Source organism: Onychomys torridus, chromosome 2, assembly GCF_903995425.1.
Source record: "Onychomys torridus chromosome 2, mOncTor1.1, whole genome shotgun sequence".
NCBI classification, from domain to species: domain Eukaryota; kingdom Metazoa; phylum Chordata; class Mammalia; order Rodentia; family Cricetidae; genus Onychomys; species Onychomys torridus.
Window position 1 is genome coordinate 57124819 of NC_050444.1, and position 20349 is coordinate 57145167.

The window sequence follows — 20349 nt, forward strand, 5'->3', positions numbered from 1 at the left end:
CTTGGGGTCTCCAATGCATTCCTGGCTTCATCTTCATGCAATGACCTCTTTTGGGACTCCATGCAGGGACCCCCCCCAGCCTGGCTAGGCAGCTCTCCTGAGCCTTGGAGGAAAGTTCTACCAACCCTTTACCCTTTCATGCTTTGGGGGAGCAGGAAATACCTCGGGCCTTTCATTTTTACAAGCTGGAAACTTAGCTGGACAGGGTCTTGCCCTCAGGGCACCGCTCCCTTTATTCCATTTTGGGTCAGGCTTTTTCAAAATCTTCTTATCTCTTTCAACGTAAGCCTTGTCTCAAACATTAAATTTCCTGATGTTGCTTCTCTCTTCAAACCACACATTTTGTATTTCTTTTTGCCCACATGCACTTTTTTCCCACTGTAGAACTGTATAAGCGTGATAACTAATAACTACAAGGCAGAGACAATACTAGACTGTCTGAAAATCTATTCCACCAAATAAAATCAGTTCATTACTTTACAATTTAGCCTCAAATAGACTCTTAGGACATGGGCAAAAGGCAGCCACATTCTTTGCCAAAATACCCTAGAATAGTCTCTAGATCAGTTGCTAATACTGTTTTCCTTTGAAACCTTTGGTGCCAGTCCTCCATAACCCTCATTGCTCCAGGCTCCTGCTGGGAGAGCCCATCAAGTGCCACTTACAGTGTCCAACCACTTGTCTAGACCAAAATCCCCAAGACGCCCACATTCCTCCAAAAACCAGCAGGCTCAGGCCTGTCCAAGCAGTAGCCTCCTACCTGGTAACAGCTTCTGTTTCAGATCTTCTGTTTTAGATCAGCAAAGACGCAGGATGTGAAATCAACATAGAAGAATCAGTGGCTTTTCTGTATACTAAAAATAAACTTGCTGAGAAAGAAATATAAGAAAAAAACATCCCATTCACAATAGCTTCAAAAATTCAAAACAAAACAACATCATCTACAACGAAAAGCATGGGAATAAGCCTAAGCAAAAGCATTAAAGGGTCTACAGTGGAAACATTAAGATTCTGGAGAAAGAAACTAAAGAGCCATTAGACAGTGGAAAGACTTCCTAAGTTACTACACAGATAGAATTAATATTTTGAAAATGGCTATATTACCAAGAGGAATCTATAAATTCTAAGCAATCCCCATCAAAATTCCACTGATGCTCTTCACAACACTGTAAAGACAAAACTAATAAAATTAACATGGAAACACAAAGGACCCCTCACAGCCAAAGCAAACCAAAGCCAAAACAGCGCTGCTGCAGGGCAGCGCAATGTCTGACCTCAAATTATACCAAAGAACCATAGTGACGAAAGCGGCATGGTGTGGCCACGGACAAACACGCAGAGCAACAACAGATCAGAATTCCCAGAAATAAACCTAAACAGTCATTTCTGACAAATATGCACATACATGCACTGGAAAGAGGACAGCCTCTTCAACAGATGGTCCTGGGGAAACTAGATATCCACATCCAGAAGAAGAATAAAGTTAGATCCATATCTCTCCTTACCAAAAACAAACAAACAAACAAACAAAATAAAACAAACAAACAAAAAAAACCCAAACAACAACAACAAAAACCAAAATCAGTTCAAAATGGGTCTGTGACCTTGATATAAAACCTCAATACTCTGACTAGAGGGAAAATGCCTTTGGATACGGGCAAGAACTTTCTGAACAACACTTCAGTAGCACAACAAATAACCCCAAGAATGGACAAAGGAGATTTTTATGAAATTAAAACTCCTTCATAGCAAAGGAAGCTATTGGCATGGAGAGAAGGCAGCCTACAAAATAGGAAAACATTTTGTCTGTTATATTCCAAATGGAGCGTTAATATTGGAAGAATCGCCAAACTTCAGCAAAGCAAAGCACCCGAATCTTCAGATTGGTCAGCCAGTTTGTGAACCGAGCAGACAGTTCTCAAAAGAAGAAACACAAACACCCATGGAGTACTTTTTAAAATCCTTAGCAGGGAAATGCAAGTGAAAACTCTCTTGCCATTCCATTGTACCTGAGTTAGAGTGGGCTTTAGCTGGAGCTAAAGGAGGCTGGAAAGATGGTTCAGTAGTTAGAGCGTGCACTGTTCTTCCAAAGTCGTCAGTTCGCTCTCTGGCACCAACATGGGTGTGTCACAACTGCCGGTGATTCTGAAGTGTTTGGACTCCAATGGCAGACCCCTCCACAAATCACACAATTAAAAACATTAACAAACAAATGACACACGTGTTGGGAAATGTGAGGAACGGGCAACTGGTGAGAATGGAAGCTGGTGCAGCCATGAAGAAAAGTACAAGGACCATACGACTCAGCTCATGGGCATACACCCCAAGTTCTACCACAGACATACTTTCACATCTACACGCTTCATAATATGTAGGAAATGGAAACAGCCTACTGTCCATCAACAGCGGAATGGATAATGAAAATAAACACAAGAAATTTTATTCAGCCGCAAAGAAAAATGAAATTATGACATTTGCTGGCAAATGGATGGAATTAGAAATTATTGTATTGATCGATGTATTCTAGACTCGGAAAGTCAAGGACCGCAGTTTTTCTATCATATGCAGATGCTAGATTGTTATTTTCCTATGTGCATGTATGTGTGGGTTCAGGTTGTGAAGCTACGGCATGGACCGTGGAAGGAGAAAAAGAGGTCCTGAGGGAAGTGAGAAGAGCAGAGAGGGGACAGAACACAGGTGACACAAAAGTGGAACGGAGAGTACTTTGAGGAGGGCGGGGACAAGCCAGGAGGGACATGGATTTGAGACAGGTGGGGAGGACGGTCAACAAAAGCAAGAGATGTATGAAAATTCGAAACCCATTATATAAAGAGAGAACGTGAAGAAGGGAGGGAGGAAGGAGGGAGGAAAGGAGAGAAGGAGAAGGGAAAAACGGGCAGGAGTTAAGGAGGGAGGGAGAAAGAAAAGCTGTGCACCCTCCTCTGTTTTAACCCCCTGCTGCTCCTGAGCATGCACACAACTTATTTCTGCAGAAGGATGCCCAAAGTCCTTGCAGAGACCTTCACCAGCTCGGGCTCTTGGCTGTTCTCACAGGGGTGGCAGTCCCTATGCCTTCTGCCACAGCAGAAGTGAATCCCAGCTACTCCCTGGAACCATGCATGAGGTCTCACATGCATGAGGTTGGGTCTCACACAGGTCCCAGCATCCTACTGAGCTCATAAGAAAGGCCCTGGGCTGCCAAGAGAGAAGGGGCCCATTGTACTCAACTCATTTTGTTTAAGCCAGGAAGACTGTAAAATTCTTTCTTATAAAAATGTTATTTTTGACAGGGGAGCGTTGTCATGCTGTTAGGTGACAATTTTTCTTTTAATTAAGAAAAAACAAAGCATGGCATATTCAAGACATTTTTTGCTTAATAATAACAGCCTGACAGAGAACCACACACACTAGTTTTGTGTGACTTTGGCCAAGTTATGTAACCTTTGGCAGCTGCGTTTTTTTCAACTATTAAAACAGCCATCTTGCAGAATTTTTTGTTATAATAATGCAAGCACACTAGCAGCACTATTCCTGGGTGCCACAGTGCTAACAAGAATGTTCCCAAAGGGGTCTCTCAGTCCCTGCCCACCTGTCTCAGTGCTATGATGAAACACCATGACCAAATGCAACTTGGAGAGGAAATGGTTTGTTCTGCTTATACTCCTACATCTCTGCTCCTCACTGAAGGAGTCAGGGCAGGAACTCACACAGGGCAGGAACCCAAAGGCAGGAGCTGGTGCAGAGGCCGTGAAGGAGTGCTGCTTACTGTTGCTCCCCATGCCTTGCCAGCCCAGGGATAATCCCAACAACAAAGGCCTGGGCCCTCCCCCATTTGTTGTTATTAAGAAAATGCTCTACAGGCCTCATATTATAGAGGCATTTTCTCAATTGAGGTTCCCTCCTCTCAGATGAGTCTAGCATCTGTCAAGGTGACAGAAGACCAGCCAGTACACCACCTCTACCTCTCTTTCTGACTACTATGGTGCTAGGCATCAAACCCAAGGCCTTGTGCATGAGCTACGTGGCCATGGAGTCTAGCACTTTTTTCCATTTATTTATTTATGTATTTATTCCTTCTTTCCTTTCTTGTTGGTAACTTTAATTATTTTTAAATTGACAAAATGAAGTTGTATGTTTTTATCATTTATGTCTCATGACACCCCTGACCTGCACCAACTCACATCCCTGTCTGCATATTTTGACTGCCAGGCATTGATAGAGATGGGCTAATAGCTCACCAAGCTACTTTCTTCCTTCCCCATTCAGGTAACTAAATGTCCTAGAACTCCTTGCACTTAGCTGTAAGTTCTAGCCAAGGGGATGTGACTAGCAGTGATACCCACTTACTGAGGTCTAACCTCGTGTCTCTCAGCCATACACACTTCACCTACCCTGCCTCTTCCCTCTGCTTGACAAGCAAAAATGGGAAGATGTGGAAGATGATGGAGCCACAAGACAGAGTGGCTCTGTGTCTGATCACTGCTTGGAGGAAAGCGAACTGCAGCTCAGTTTTCTGCTCAGAATTCAGACAAGCTAGAACTGCTCCTACTACTTTTGAAGCATTCTCTGGTTCAGAGTGTTTTGTTTTGTTTTTACAATAGCTAGTAAATGAAATCCTGGGATTTTCAAAGAATGTCATCAGATTATATATAAACATAATTAATCAGTGTGCCAAATCAGATCCCTGCTCACAAAATATGCTCCAAGACTAAGATGTCATTGGAAAGTAGGTCTTCTTTATTTCTTTATAGATTTGTTTATTTTCATTTTATGTGTATGAGGGTTTTGCTCGCATGTTGGTATGTGCACTGGGTACACGTCTGGTGCCCTTGGATGTCAGAAGAGGGTTCTGGATCCCCTGGAAGAGGAGTTACAGATGGCTGTGAGCTACCACATGGGTACTGGGAACTGAACCAGGGTTCTTATGCAACAAGTGTTTTACCACTGAGCCATCTCTCCAGCCCCTGTAGACTAGGTTTTACTTCAGTTAACTTATACAATGTGCCAAAAGCTTAGGAAAACAATGAAAGTCTGCTTTAATATATGGAAACTTCATTCCAGTTGATGTCTCTGTGACGCAAAGAAAACCTCTACAGCTTAACTCCAGGTAAATGGAGGTCTTGCCCTGCCCCATGAGCAGCAGTGTTCCATGAGAGTGTAGTGTGACTTAGAGGGTTAGTGCAGAGACATTTGTGAGTTTTTTTTTTTTAATCAAATTGGCGAAAATTGGTGTTGTTAGATATACTCATTTATATTTAGTAACAAATAAGGATCATGTTCTTTTCTTTTACGAATTTTTTAAATTTATTTAACCTGTATGGATATTTGTCAGCATGTATGCCAGTCCATCACATATATGCCTGGTGTCTGAGGATATCAGAACAGGACAATGGATCTTTTGGAACTGGTGTTACAGATAGGTGTAAGCCTCTGTGTGGATGCTGGGTATTGAACCTGGATCCTCCAGAAGAGCAGCCAGTGCTCTTAACCACTGAGCCATCTCTCCAGCTCAGGATCATGTTCTTAACTTAAGCAATTATATGATTTCTTAATTGTGTGATTATATTCCATTATGACTTGATGGAAGAGTGTTATCCATGGCTGAAGTACATCCGAAACATCTTATTTAAATATTAAGATATACAAGGCTATGCATTTGTTTTCTCTTTACCTAAGAACTACACCAAGGGATAGTCTCAGGAACTGAAGCCTGAAGCCAAACATGTAGAAATTCAAGCCCCAACTCCAACCTAAGATGAATTAAGTAAATTATTTATGATAATGCCTAAGGTATAAGACACCAAATCAAACTTGAGGTCATCCAGCTAAAGATCTCAAGCTCCCTGAGATTACTTTTGTCTTTTTAGAAAATAATCATGCTAATTTGGTTAAGGTCTGTCATAAAGGAATATTAATAATCGATGGCCCTTCTGGAAACCCTCCTTGGTTTCACAGAAGTTAACTTGGACCAAACTCATCACAGGAACTTAATAAAAACATGCCTCCAACTACACTTTGTACCTCTGCTCCTGTCTCTATCTGAACCCCTCAGAGCTCACCTGGTCCACTGGAAAGCTGTTCAGTTTGGTCTCCTCACTTCCTTGTGTGCTCCAAGTATCCTTACACACAGCTCCTCAAAGCATCTCTCTAGAACACATGCCACATCATACCAGTAGCTCTCTTGCTCAAAACTCCTTCCCCGTATTTTCATTGGTCTTACAGTAAAACAGGAACCCTACTTGCCTTGCCATGCCCCACCCAGTGCCAGCTATTCTGGTACCTGCCCCGTTTTCTTCCTTCCCATCATCTACTCTCCTTTGCATAAATACCCCAACTTCTTTCCCTCAACACCTTAACTTCCTGTTCTCTTTGCCCCAAATACTTTCCTTGCAGCTCTTTACAGGGCTGATTTATCTTCCTCTTCATGTCTCAGATTACATATCCCTTCACCCCATTAGCCTCTTGCCCTGCTTATTTCCTTCATAACATTTATAAGACCCTATGATTTTGTGTTTACAGTCTGAAATCAGGTATTTATGATGGCACGAACCTCCAGCCAGTACTCTTTCTCTCTTTAACACCTTGATCAGACATCATACCCCCAAAGAAGGATGGATACGTGGATGAAATGTGTCAGCAATATATATTTCAACTTCAATGACTTAGCAACTGGGACCATCCATGAGAAACTCTATTACCATATTTGGCAATAATTGTCACTGCCCTGTCCTGCTGTACAAGGAGAGCCCAACTGTACAATCTTAACTGCATGTCACCTGGGAATATAAAACTGTCTGAGGACATTCACATGGCCCTTTTCACACTGAGCTTTACTCTTAACAACAACGAAAATACAGAATTGGTAATCCTAAGACGTATGTCAAATTTTAAGTAGTTACAGTGTTTGGAGACATGAAGCTGTTCTGGCTTTGAACTGTAAGTCAGGCAACTTGTCAGAACGCGAGAGAGACAGAGACAGACAGACAGGCAGGCAGGCAGACAGACAGACAGACAGACAGACACACACACACACACACACACACACACACACCAGAGGAAGAGAGAGAGAGAGAGAGAGAGAGAGAGAGAGAGAGAGAGAGAGAGAGAGAGATGAGAGAGACTGTTGTATCCAAGACTATTCCTTGGAAGGCACTATTCACATCAAACCCACGAAGTTCAGCATGATTTCAGCTTTGTTTATGGCCCCGCTCACTCTAACAGGGTCTGACTAAATGGTAGAGATTGGTGCCTACAAGTTATTTCCTTCACAGTTCCTGGTGCCTCTAATGGGAAATGCAGGCTTGGATCAGACACTGGAAATGTAAGGTAAGTCTCCTTACACTAAGTGCCCCTGAGAATGCCAATGTGTGAGCGCAGTTTTCCCTACTTCAGATGACAAAGAAATGCTACCCCACTCCAGTGAACCTCTGAACTCCCTTCTATAGTTGAGGTGAAGACACCTTGGCTCAGCCCTGCTTGACCCCTAAATAGTACTGTGACCTTAAGGAAGTCACTACACACACACACACACACACACACACACACACACACACCAGTTCACCTCAAGGGTTTTTGTCTAAATGCCCTCCATTGCTATACTCCATGACTAAGAGTCAGTGCTCACGGGGGCGAAGGGTAGAGCATGGGAGGGGGTGGGAATGGCAACAGCACACACCTTTAATCGCAGCACTCAGGAAGCAGAGGCAGTGGATCTCTGGTCTACAGTGTGAGTTCCAGGACAGCCAGAGCTGTTCCCTGTCTAGGGAAACCAAACCAAACCAAACAACAACAACAACAACAAAAGTCTGCTTCAGTACTACCTCAGGTCAGGAGTGTTACCAGGAAGAAAAGACCCCCTTCTCCACTCCTGCTGGGACCAAATTACCCCCCACCCACCCACCCAACACTCCTCCCAGTGCTACCACTGCTCCAAGAAAAAGAAGTTGTGTGATTTGCATCTGATGATGGTGGTTTAAAGAAAGCTCCCAGGACTTTTTCTACAAAGCCTCTTTGCCCTTCATTAATGACCAGAAACAGGACCACAAGCAAGCCAACAGTGATTAAGAGAGGATGGTGCCTCATCTACAGACCAAGCATCTTCCTGTCCATTACTCAGCCCACCATTGGATTTCTCAACTACCAGCACACTCAGATGTACATCTTCATCCACTGGGATCCACTGTGGAAAGGGAAAGATTATTCTGGTAGGTCACATATTTCACCACTCTCCTCTGAAAGTCTTACTGCCCCCCAGGGCATCCCAGTGAAGACAACAAGGGGAATGAGGAAGTAGATGGAAGCTCTTGTGACAATCCCCAAATCAACATCATCTTCATTAATGGTGCATATTTATTTACTTATATTCAAACATTATAAATTTATTTTGTCAAGGACCATCTTCTAACGTTCATATCATTCTTATGTAGGAAGCTGTAATGATGCATAGTCTTCAGCAGCATTGCAAAAGAGAGCTGACGTTGACAAGTCTAAAGAGCCTCCCAAGTGATGACATGATAAACCATAGCTACTGAGAACACTGATACAGATACTTGGAGAAGTGGAAGAAAGGTCTTTCTTACTTTTGTCCTTACAAGTTAATATCCAACCAGACTTGAGAAACACAGGAAATCCCATGGACCTTTTTATTCTACAAACAGCTGGAGTCATGATTACAAAACTGTGTAAGTCACATTTCTAGTCTGGAAGACATGAATCAACCCAAAAATATGAACCCAAGATATCACTGGAGTTACCAAAGTGTTTATGACTTAGCTAGCCTTGGGCAATTCAAAGATGCAGCATTAAAAATAGCAATGGCAGACACTTTAGCCACCATCCATCAAGTCCTCAATCACCCACAATACCTGACTTTCCTCCTTACCCCTAAACAAAAAGGAAATCAAGGTTTAATGCTCCATCATTGAACTGTATGTTCTGGGCCTCATTTTTATGAAGAACTTTCCATCTATATTTTAAAAACATTACCTGCAGATGAGAGCATGTAGTTCTACAGATGAGGTGTCAATGTTATCACAATTTTGATAATCCCGTTTTAGCAGTTTAAGTAGCACAGGGTCTCCTATCCCCACCTGTGGAGGTGGTCCAGATCTCTCACTTTCTTCTTTTATTTTATAAAAAAATAATTTATTTATCTTTATCATATGTGCATTGGCATTTTCACTGCATGCATGTCTGTATGAGGGTGTCAGATCTTGGAGTTATAGACAGCTGTTAGCTGCCATTGGGGCGCTGGGAATCAAACCTGGGTCCACTAGAAGAGCAGTTGGTGCTCCTAACCCCCGAGTCATCTCTGCAGCCCCCAGCTCTCTCACTTTCTGTGGTTTCTGCAGGCCATTCAAAAGGCAGCAACCGAAAGGCACAAAACTACACAGAGAAACCCTGTCTCAAAAAAACAAACAAAAAAAAGTAACAACCAACCAACAGCTGCTACACCTGCCATCATAGACCTGTGCTCAGACAGGAGAAAGACATGACCAAGGCTGCAGAGAAGACTGATGACTACCCCTATCCCGGGGTAGGGGGAGCATGATGAGAAGCCAAGCTTTCATGATGAGAGATGCTTTCTAGCGTCACTTTCCCCAAAGGGATTGAAGTTTCACAATGTGCCAATATTGTGACTGGTGTAGTAGTTGACCCTTTCTACCTTTAAGGCAGCACAACAGAAGAAGGCATGGAGGACCCTGTGAGGGGCCAACCAGGAAGGGACGGCAGTGGGCATGGTCCAGCAGAGTTCACAGAGCTGCTCTGGAATAAACACCCTACACAGTCCTCACTGTAAGGAAGCATATGCCCTAAAGTTTAATTACCTCCAAAACAGTACAACTGGGATGACTCACGCTCAGTAACAAAGATGATCAACACGTTGTCCAAACTGGAAGCTTGTCCTTTCATAGGAAGCAATAAATCTTCACAACCCGTGTGCCCCTGAGGGAAACCCAAACTAGCTTGTCTCCCCTGAAATGCCTCATTCCTCTATTTTTGTCTGACACATTCCTTCTTGTTCATTAGTGTCAGCCTTCTAATCCGAAGGGACTTCACACAGTTCAACTGATAACAAGATAGACACTGTTGTGTTCCCTTTGATGAAAACAGCACTACACATTAAAAACTACCTCAGAGCATGCTGGGAAATAAGGACAGGTATCATGGGCACAGAGTTAACATGTCAACGCACATCCTGCTAATGAAAGAGTGGACAGCTGTGACAGACATGTATAGAAAAAAAATGTTTCCTCAATAGCCTTTTCAATGATTCTGAGGTACATTCAGATGGCCTGGTGATCCAAAAATGTTTCTTATTAGGGTAATTAGCAATTACACTGTTGTTTGCATCTGTCCATAAATGATGCCAACATTGAGAAATGAAGCTAAATACAGCTCTAGGGAGATGAAGAGAAGGCAGAGGAAAGAGTTCTTGAAGGAGGAGTGTCAGATCAATGGGAGCTCTGTCAGAGGTCAATGGGAGCTCTTAGGGTCAGTAAGGTTGCCAGATAAAATAAAGATAGTAAATTAAATTTGGATTTTAGGTTAATGGGAGAAAGGGTTTTCTCTTAGTGCAGGTATATCAGAAATATTGCAGGAATATTCCTTAGGTTTATTTGCTAAATTAGGTAATCCTAATGGCCAGAGAGAGGGAGGGCATACATGCCAACCACTTTTCTTCTTTGTCATGAATACTATCAAGATTAGCACCAATTGACATTTAAAGCACCTGGAGAATGAGATCTACCCACAGTTACATGCCCATAATTGTAAGTTCTCTGACATCAGGTAGTACACTGTATTCCTTCTTCTCTACGACCTGGGTCATGAGTCACACGTGACAAACACTTAAAATGAAGTTTTGAATAAATAAGGATACAAAATGAATGGGAGGGAATCTGGGGGGGGGGGAAGAGCTTAAAAATAACAAAGCCACTCATGGGGGGGAGGCAGAGGGGGATGGGAGTGGGGGAACGACACAGGGAACTTCCACATCTGTTGTAATCTGCTTCACCTATGGGAAGAAATGATGCCTCATTGTAGCACAGCAGCTGCACAAGGGCTGAAGTGTCCTAAGCAAGTGCAAAGAACATGGAGCACCACAGTGAAGTGGAGTGACCGGAGGAATGTTTTAACCTAGAGATCAACACTTACACAATCATTTATTTCAAGAACTTACAATTAAGGAAGGCAAGGCCGTGCAAAAGCCCCATCTGATCGGCAGCTCCACCTGGAACTGCTTGAACTAGAAGTTTTCGGTGGAAATGATACAAGCCTTGTAAGAAAGCGGGGGCCTTCAGAGGGGCTGTGCACTTTATCGACACTGTGTGCACGTTTGATCACAGATGTTTGTAGACACGCGCAAACGTGTTATTGTGTAAAGAGCTACGAGATCAGTACATTGATCTCCCATAGAATTCTCCATTGTCCACAGCAACAGACTTTAGGGAAATGTCCTCTGTTAGTAGAAATGTTGAAGCTTATTGATTCTGTTTCACTTTCTCTTAAAGATGTTTGCTTTTTAAATAAGAAAACACGTGCTGACCACAGAAAACTTTAAAATAGGCAAATAAAAATAAAAGAATAAAAATCACTAAATTTGCCAATCAGAGATAAGATGCAAATATTTTAGAATATATGCCTCCCGGGTCTTCTTTTCTGTCCATGTTTGCAAATATCCACATTTAACAAAAATGGAACTAGATACATCCTACCAAGAAAGCTTTTGTTTGTTTGTTTGTGGTTTGTTGTTGTGTTGTTTTGTTTTGTTTCTCTGTGTAGACCCAGCTGTCCTGGTACTCCCTCTGCAGACCAGGCTTACCAGACTCAGAGATCCACCTGCCTCAGCCTCCAGAGTGCCAAGATTAAAGGCGTGCATCACCATTGCCAGACCAAGAACGTTTCTTTTAAGAAACAAAATAATGTCACCCAACTGACCAAATATATTCCAACATAACTTTTAGTATTTGCACAGAAATTTTCTCCTGATGCTTTACTTAACCAAGTACTGCTTCCCTCGGTTAACAACCAGATCTTTAATGATATCATTATTCTTGGGCAAGAGGATGGAGAAAGTCTAAGAGAAAGAATTACTGAGTCAAAGATACTGCAGAGTGTAAAAGATTTTGATCAGTGTCATCATTATGTCCTCTATGACAATCAAATGATTAAAATCAATGTATAGTCTCATATAAAAGAGCCCCCTTTCCTGATTTTATTTTTGACAACCAGCCATGCAAAGAAACTGTCCGTGAAATTAGAATTTATGTAGATAAAGTATAGAGAGAAATATCTGTAATATTTCCTGTTTCCAAGAACCCAGTCCATAACAACCAACAGTTTAAGAAAGTCATCCACAATAAGCTTTTGATGCAACCAAATGATTAAGAAGAATTTAAGCCAGAATTTCAATCACAGTCTACTTGTTGTAGAATTCTAGTTGCTTCCCATTTCAACAGAATACCACTGAAAATTCATTAGTTTCTTTTTTTTACAAAAAGAAAATAAGCTAGGGTCCTTTAAAGTCACAGTATTTCACATTCTTAAAGAAAGGAGTCCATTTCCTCTTAAAGGAAGGTCATAATCAAAGAAGATTATTTAGTCAAACAAAGTAAGCATCATTTGCAGCTAGAGTTTTCCTGGTCCTGCCTGGCCCACAGTCAGGACAAATCTCTTACCTGAGCAATATCCACAGCAACCACTGATGGTAGGTAGACAACCATCATAGCACAGTCAGAGGAACCTAGGTATGAGTTAGCTGGCTGAAATGGGTGACCTTCTACCCAAATGCCTTCTGGGTGAAAAACATGCAGAGCAAACAAACTACTTCACAGATTCCAGAACCACCAAGTAAGAAGGGAAGACAATGAAGTAAAAGTTTTTAAATACTATAGCTAATCTAAATCTGTATCTAAACTGTATAAAAAAGAAATTGTATGACACTACACCAGAGAAACAAATGAAGCAGAAAAAATATTCTCAAATATACAACCCACCAGAAGACTGCTAAGATATGAGCATATGAAATGCAACCCAGAGATGACTATAATGAAAGGAAAGGGCAGTTGAAAAATATTAATTTCTAATGTCAACAGAAAACTAACCCACCTTCATCCGGTATTTTCTAAAGCTATGCTAAGTTGACAAACTCGACTGTGTCATCCCTTTTGACATTGAGAACAATAAAGAAAGAAAGAGAGAGAGAGGAAGGAAGGAAGGAAGAAGAAATATCTAAATACAGAAGCTTAATTTGTCAAGATTGGGAAAAGTTAAATTATGTTCTTGCTAGTGAACTAGTCATTAGTAATCACAGTCATTTGGTTAATGACTAATTCAACTAAATTAGAAATTTGTCTATAGGATCAGGTACAAAAATATATTTTTCAGAAGGATCATTATGTCTTTGATATGAGTTGAATGTTTGGTTTTTTTTTTTTCCTAGTGTTGGGAACTGAACTTGGAGACTTACAAATGCCTAGCAAACATCCCACTACTAAGCTACACCCCACCCCTGTGTGTCAGTTTTGTTTTGATGTGTCTTATTCAGTGCTGGGATGGGTCAGCTAGGAACCTAAAGTAATGCTTTGCTCACTTAAAAAAAAAAATGCCTGGAGGCAAAGGACTTGGGAATCTAAGTGGGAAAACTCCTCCCACTGAAGATAAACAGGTATATAACCCCATGAAAGGGTAGCTAAGACAACACTATCAATCCTGGGTGTTATAGATGTTTTACTTTGGAAAAAATGCAGAGCACCAAAGCTGAGATGACTCCAGAGCGTTTATGGCCAGTGGTCCTTGTGGCTCTATTCATCACGCCCATCCAGTCTCTGAACTGTGTTTATCTGGATAACACCACCTTGGAAAGTGTGAAACTTCTGGGCAGCATTATCCGCTCTCCCCTTAAAATGTCTAAAAGAAATCAAAGATTTTGAGTTCCCTAAAGAAATTCTTCCACACATCCAGCATGTGGAAAGGGACATGAAGGAGGCCTTCTATCTTATATCGATTAAGGCACTAAATATTTTCAGTCAGGATAGCTACATCTCCCACGTGACAAGGGAGCAGCTACAGCACATCAGAATGGGACTTTTTGAACAAGTGCAGCAAGCGCTAGACTGCTTTATGGATGAGGAGAAGGAGGACAGTAAGACAGAACACCCCCGACCAAAGTACCCCCAGAGGGTCTACCTGGAACTGAGCAAGTATTTCATCAAAATCAAGAAGTTCCTGGGGGATAAGAAATACAGTTTCTGTGCCTGGGAGATTGTCGGAGCAGAAGTGAGAAGATGTTTCATGATATTTTACAACTTCAAAAGACTACTCAAAATACAATCAGGTATGTTTGCAGATTTGCATTTCCCTCCATAGTTTCCTCATCTGTGTTGTGTGTGATGTGGCTGTGTCATCGATTAGACTGGTACTCTGTGTAATATTTCCTGTCTCTGAGGCTTGACCTTGGCACATTAGCCACATCCACCTCTTTAAGAAGAGACAATGCTAGCCATGTTAACGGCTGGGTAGCCCCAGGAATTTTCTTAAAAAGTACTGAAGACAGGTTGAAAAGAGTAAGGTTTCCTTTTCTTCTCTCTCTTCCACTTTCCTTTGACCATTTTCTATCGGCTTTCCTCTACATCTAAGAAAGTTACAAGACAGTAGTTAGCAGACAGGAAGCAGAGAAGGTTTGAAAAAGTAACATTTCAACAAATCATCTCTCTGGCTGCCAAGGTTGTTTCTTCTACAAAAGTTTATCACATCAACTGTCTACACTCAATCTATAGACTCAAAATCTTTCATTTTTTACTTCTTTGCTAGAGGGAAAAAAATGTTGAGTTTATCAGTTTGGTTTCTTTGAAATGATCCAGTTTAAAGTTGTTGCTTTAAAAGTCAAGGTGCATAGTGAAATGTGGGTGGATAGTTCAATCAGTGATCTGTAAGCTCCTCCTTAATGCTTGGGAGCCTGTGACTCTAATGCAGCAGATGTATCATGCCTAGAGAATATTGTTTGGTTTCTATATCTAAAGGTATAGAAAAGGCAACGGATGTAGCTCAATGGTAGGATGAACTTGTCTAGCATGCCTAAGACACTTGGATGGAATCCTCAGAACTGCAGTGGGGGGTTAGAGGAAGGCATAGAAAACACTGGAGAACTTGGGGACAGCCTCTCCTAGTGAGTGGTTTTCTTTGTGTGTGCACCTAAAGTGAACATCTGGAGTAGTATTATGGGAGAATTTTGCATTCATGTTCAATTTTCCCAGTTGGAAAGCTACTTGCTGTCATTTAAGTGAATTAGCCATTCTAACAATACCTGATACTTTAATGGCTTTTATCTTTTTGAAGTTATTTTGTATCAAGATTGTCTAGCTTCTTTAAGTAACTCTCCTGGTTTTACTCACCATCTGACTGAATGAATTTTCTCTTCCCACTCCCATCAATTTCAGAGTCATCCTCCTTCAGGCAAGCACGTAGATAGAAACTGACTACTCAAGCACACTCGGGAACCCTCTACGCTAAGGCAGTCACCAGCATGCTGCTGCACTCTTCAGACTCAGGACTTTCCGAGTGCAAGGTTCCAGACAGTACACTCAAAGAAAGTCCTATGGCAAAACGAAGGATGAATTTCAGTGGAAGAGTTAGAAGAAATGTTATATTAAAAATACACAAAAAGGGGTGGTGGTGGAGATTTAGCTCAGTGGTAAAGTGCTTGCCTAGCAAGCACGAGGCCCTGGGTTCGATCCTCAGCTTTAAAAAAAAAAAAAAAAAAAAAAAAAGGTGTGGACTATGGCATTTAGGTTACCAGCAAAGGAACCAGACAATAAAATGAGTTAATACTCTAATTTTGCTATTGTTATGAATCTTAATGTAAATCTCTAATATACAACAACACCAAAGGGGTTGAGACCCACAGGTTGAGAACCACCACTTTAAGAGCCTCATACTACTCATACTAGGGATCAAAACCTTGCCAGCAGCTTGTAATCTCCCAGTTGTTCTTTAAATGAGATAATATGAATCCTTCCAGTAATATATTTAAAAATATTAAGAAACCCTGCATTGCACATAGGCTTTTCTCCTCCATGGAGAGCTGTGATTATTATTAATATAGCCAAAAGTCTCTTCTCTCTAAAAATAGTAAATAAATGCTTGTCTAAAAACAAACAAACAAACAAAAAAAACAAGTTACAATCTATTTGGTATAACAGCTCATCAATAATGTCGTTTTAGATTGAGATCATGGCGGGGGTGGGGGGGAGGCAGGGCATGCAATGCAAACAGGAACAGACACAGTATTTTCTCTGACACCTTTGCCTCATCTCTATGACAGCTCTATGGAGGCGGCAGCAGCTACTGTAGTGAATTAGAGCTGCTGCCCTGCCCTGCACTGGCCTGCCCTGGCCCTGTGTTTGCTCTGTGCCAGGGAAGAGAGCTGGCTAAGTGGGTGGGAATGTTGTTCAGTGGTAGAGCACATGCACAGTTGTGTGAGGCCCAACCCTTCAAGAAAAGGAGGAGAAAAGGAGAAAGAAGTAGCCCAGAAAGCGAAAGCTTTCCAGTCAGGATAGACTGTTTGAAGGAGAGGACATTCAAGTCAGAACCACACTCTTTTTATGGAGTACATCTTATCAAAAGAGACCAACCCCACCAAAAAGTAAGGACACAAACAACATAAATGTTAGTGGACAATAGAAAAAGTGTTTTCCCCTCATTTTTGGTTTAAACAGTGCTCAGAGAGGCAGCCATAAAAGATTTCCCCCCCTTTAACATAACAGAAACGGAAAACAATGATAATGCTGAGGGTGGGTAGAGTATAGATTCTCTTAGACATTGCTGGGGAGACAGCAAACTGGCATGGGCTTACTATGGGCAATATTGCAATCTTCAATTGCCTGAAAAGTGTATCAATCCTGCTATGTCTCCAGACACGTATTCCAAGGAAATAATCGGATAAGACTGCAGTTCACTGGAGCTTGGCATATATAATAGTTTTTAACTTTTCACCTATGAATTTTCTGTTTTTCCTACGATAAGTTTTTGGAGAAGTCTTTTGGTTCTAAAATTAAAGAAACAGAACACACTTATTTTCCTCTATGATGATTGTGTTTTCCCTCCTGGCAGGCTGGGCCAAGCCTTGACTTTAATGATGCCTGTGGTAGGTACTCCCTGAGCAAACAGAACCTAAGCAGATCTTCAGCTGGTACTGTTTGTTACTCTGCTGCTACTGTCAAATTTCAAAGAAATTTGATCTTGTGGGCCCTTGCCTTTATAAAACGTTTGGACAGTGTGTTGAGCACTTTAGAAAAATTTCTGGTTTTCCTTTCAGGGACTCACCAGTAAGACGCGCGAAAAGTTTCTCCATATTGTTTCTCTTGAGTTAACAGTTTCTCAGGGAACTTTTAAGTTAGTAAAGGGCAAACCAGACTTGCGCAAGGCCCAGAACTTAAAAGGCATGAAGGAGGGCTGGGGTGTATGTGGCTCCGAACAGCGCACTTGCTTAACATGCTGAGGCCCCATCCGGAGCAAGGGCATTGGGCAGGTACATAGGTCACAGGCGGCCCTGAGTTGGAGTGGGGGAGGGCCGGAAAATCACATTTCCTAGAAGGACTTAAGGCAGAGAATCCACGGGAAAATTTGGGCAATGGCGACCAAGGCTGGCCAGAGGCACCGGTCCCAACAGGTGCATACAATCAAACCTGCTCTAGCCGACTCTCCCTCCGGAAACCGTTCCATTCAGGTTCCCGCCGGTTTGGGAGTTAACTTTGCTCTTGCCAAGATCTATCTTTCTTTTCTTTTTCTTTCTTTCCTCCCTCCCTCCCTTCCTTCCTTCCTTCCTTCCTTCCTTTCTCTTTCTTTTTCTTTCTTTCTCCTTCTTTCCTTCTTTAACTTTTTTTAAAAATTTATTCTTTGTGTCTTTCACATCATGCATCTCGATCCCATTCATCTCCCCATCCCTTCAAGATTTCTTAATAAATAATCCACAGTCGTTAACAGCACTACGTGTAGGCGCCCAGTTTATTCCGGGGAAACCAGACCTCCCATAGTCTAACAGGCACCCCCCTCTGGAGAACCGGGGCCTACCCCAAACCACCTGTTCTCAGTGCTCCGGTCGCATCTGCCATCAGTACTGCGTAGTTGTGGCCTGCTTTTTCTACGTCGCTGGGAGAAATTTGGGACTTAAACTTGGAGCCTTAGATTAAGTCAAAAGTCCACGAACATTTCACAGCTAGTCAGGACACCACTATTTCCAGGCAGTCTTTAGCCTTCCCAGGTTATCTCAGTCTCCACTGGTCAATGGCCTGCCCCTGAGCCCTTGAGAATCTGCCACCCCTGGACTTTCCGTCCAGATGAGGTGCCAGCCCGCGCCCATCGCCCAGGCTGTGGACCATCCACACGCGCTTAGCTAGCCATTGGAATTCCTTCGGACCCTCCCGAAGATCTCCTGGCTTTCGAGAACTTCGCTGCCACTCTCTCGACCCCACACCCGTCTCGGATTCGCTGGGGATAAGATCTAAGAAATGCGCCCTGGGCCACAAGCAGCCTGGGAGGCGGGGTTAGGAACAACTTTCCCTCCGCCCTCTAACCGCAAAGCAAGGGTGGGGCGGCCTAGCCTTGTCCCGATCCCCCTCCTTCTTCCCCGGCGGGGATCCCTGACCCGAGTCCGCGCCGAGGCCGGCGCGGAAGGCCCGCGAGCGGCGAAAGGGGCTTTCCTCTCCGCCGCAGCCCCACCAGATGTTAGAGGCGTAACAATAGTAGAACCGCAGAGAAACAAAAGGCCATTCACCGAGTAGATGAGGTTGGCTCGGTCGCCCTGTCTCCACCGGGAAGACTTACAGAGGGGTCTGAAAGGGGGTTGGGAGGGATCCTGAGTGGTCTAGAGCCTCTGCGACGCTCCAGGAGGCGGGAGCCATTCTTTACCACTAACCACCCAACCCTGGGGGTCCAGTGGCGGGGAGGAGAAACCAAAGGAAAGTTTTAGTTTTCACCTTCTCTGGTGCAGGAAAGGGAGGGGCTGCGATTCCAGATGTTTGACAGTTGTTGGCCCAGAAGTTGAGCAAGATTTATTTGTTTTTAATACCCTCCCTTCATGAGGCATCAGTAGCCTGGGGACAACCCGAGACGGTGAGCTGTAGCCCCACGCAGCCCCACGCAGGGTTCCTGGAGCCCGGGCGCGTCCCCTTGCACAGATGCACGTTCGTAAAAGTTTCCCTTCCCGCCGCCTCAGGCCAACGCGCACCCTACCCGCATCTGCGATTCAGAAAGGGTTCGGGGCGAGATTTGCACCCTGAAAGGGGGTAGGTAGGGTGAGTGTTTCAAATCAAAGCCAAGGATCCCTGGGTGGGAACTGGACTCAACGTCCCAGCCCGGGAAGTGCGTACCCGGAGACATAGAGAAGCCAAGGAGCCCGCACGGGTCTAAACCAGACTCTAACCCCGGAAGCTCGCGGAGGAGGGATGAGGACCGGCGTCCGCGCGGTTGATCCGCTCCAGGTGTGCCCCGCACCGCGGTCCTCCTGGGCACAACCCGGAGCTGGAAGCTGCGGGACTGCGCCTCCTCCCCGCTCTTGGAAGGGTTACTTACCGAGAGGTTTTCACCTTCAGCCTAGGGCCCGCGGTCGTCCTCCGCGCGGGCGGTTGCGGCTGGAGCGGTAGAAAAGGAGTGAGCTCCTCCAGCCGGAGCAGCGACGCTTGGCAGATCCACGCGAGGGGCTTTCTGGCCAGCACGCGCGACTCCAGACGCAGCCGCGGCGGCTCTGAAGCGGCCCCCACATGCACCGAGCGCGCCGCGCAGCCCGCCAGGGCGCCACTGCAATTCATGGGCTCAGAGCGGAGTCCCCTGGCGGCCTCCTCTGGAAAGGCAGCTCCGTGGAGGCCAGAGGAGTCCTGTTGCCTTTAGGATTCTCTCTTCTCCACAAGGGCCTGAGACAATGTGCAGTCTAAGAAGTTTCTCTACTTTGATCCGCTAGCCAGCGTGGCTAGGAAAAAAATGCCAGACTAGAAAGACTGTCCCGGTTGAGCTTTGTGAACTTGACACAAATCTAGGAAGAGGGGATCTTAACTGAGGAAAATACGTCCATAAGATAGCCTGTTTACCGGTAAGTCTGTCCGGCATTTTCTTGATTAATGATAGGCGTTGGAGGGCCCAGCCCACTGTGGGTGGTACCAATTTGGGGCAGGTAGTCCTAGGGTGTATAAGAAAGGTTGAGCAAGCCATGAGAAGCAAGCCAGTGAGCAGTGTTCCTCCATGGCTTCTGCTTCAGTTCCTGTTTCCAGGTAACTGCCTTGAGTTCCTGTCCTGACTTCCCTTTATGATGTACCACGATCAGAATGCATAAGCCACATAAACCCTTTCCTCCCC

General features: G+C 43.7%; 2 protein-coding genes across 2 annotated transcripts in view; one reads left to right on the plus strand and one right to left on the minus strand.

The window, feature by feature from the left end:
- Mob3b (MOB kinase activator 3B) overlaps positions 1 to 19785 on the minus strand; it is a 193295-nt gene extending 173510 nt beyond the window's left edge. The window contains exon 1 of the mRNA XM_036179808.1: positions 19573 to 19785. The gene's annotated coding sequence lies outside the window, so the exon portion shown is untranslated. The remainder of the gene's footprint in view (positions 1 to 19572) is intronic.
- On the plus strand, positions 13767 to 17331 carry Ifnk (interferon kappa). The gene is given in 3 exon segments (XM_036178535.1): positions 13767 to 13888; positions 13890 to 14338; positions 17318 to 17331. Coding segments are annotated over 3 exon segments (585 nt in total).
- Positions 19786 to 20349: the final 564 nt, after the last annotated feature.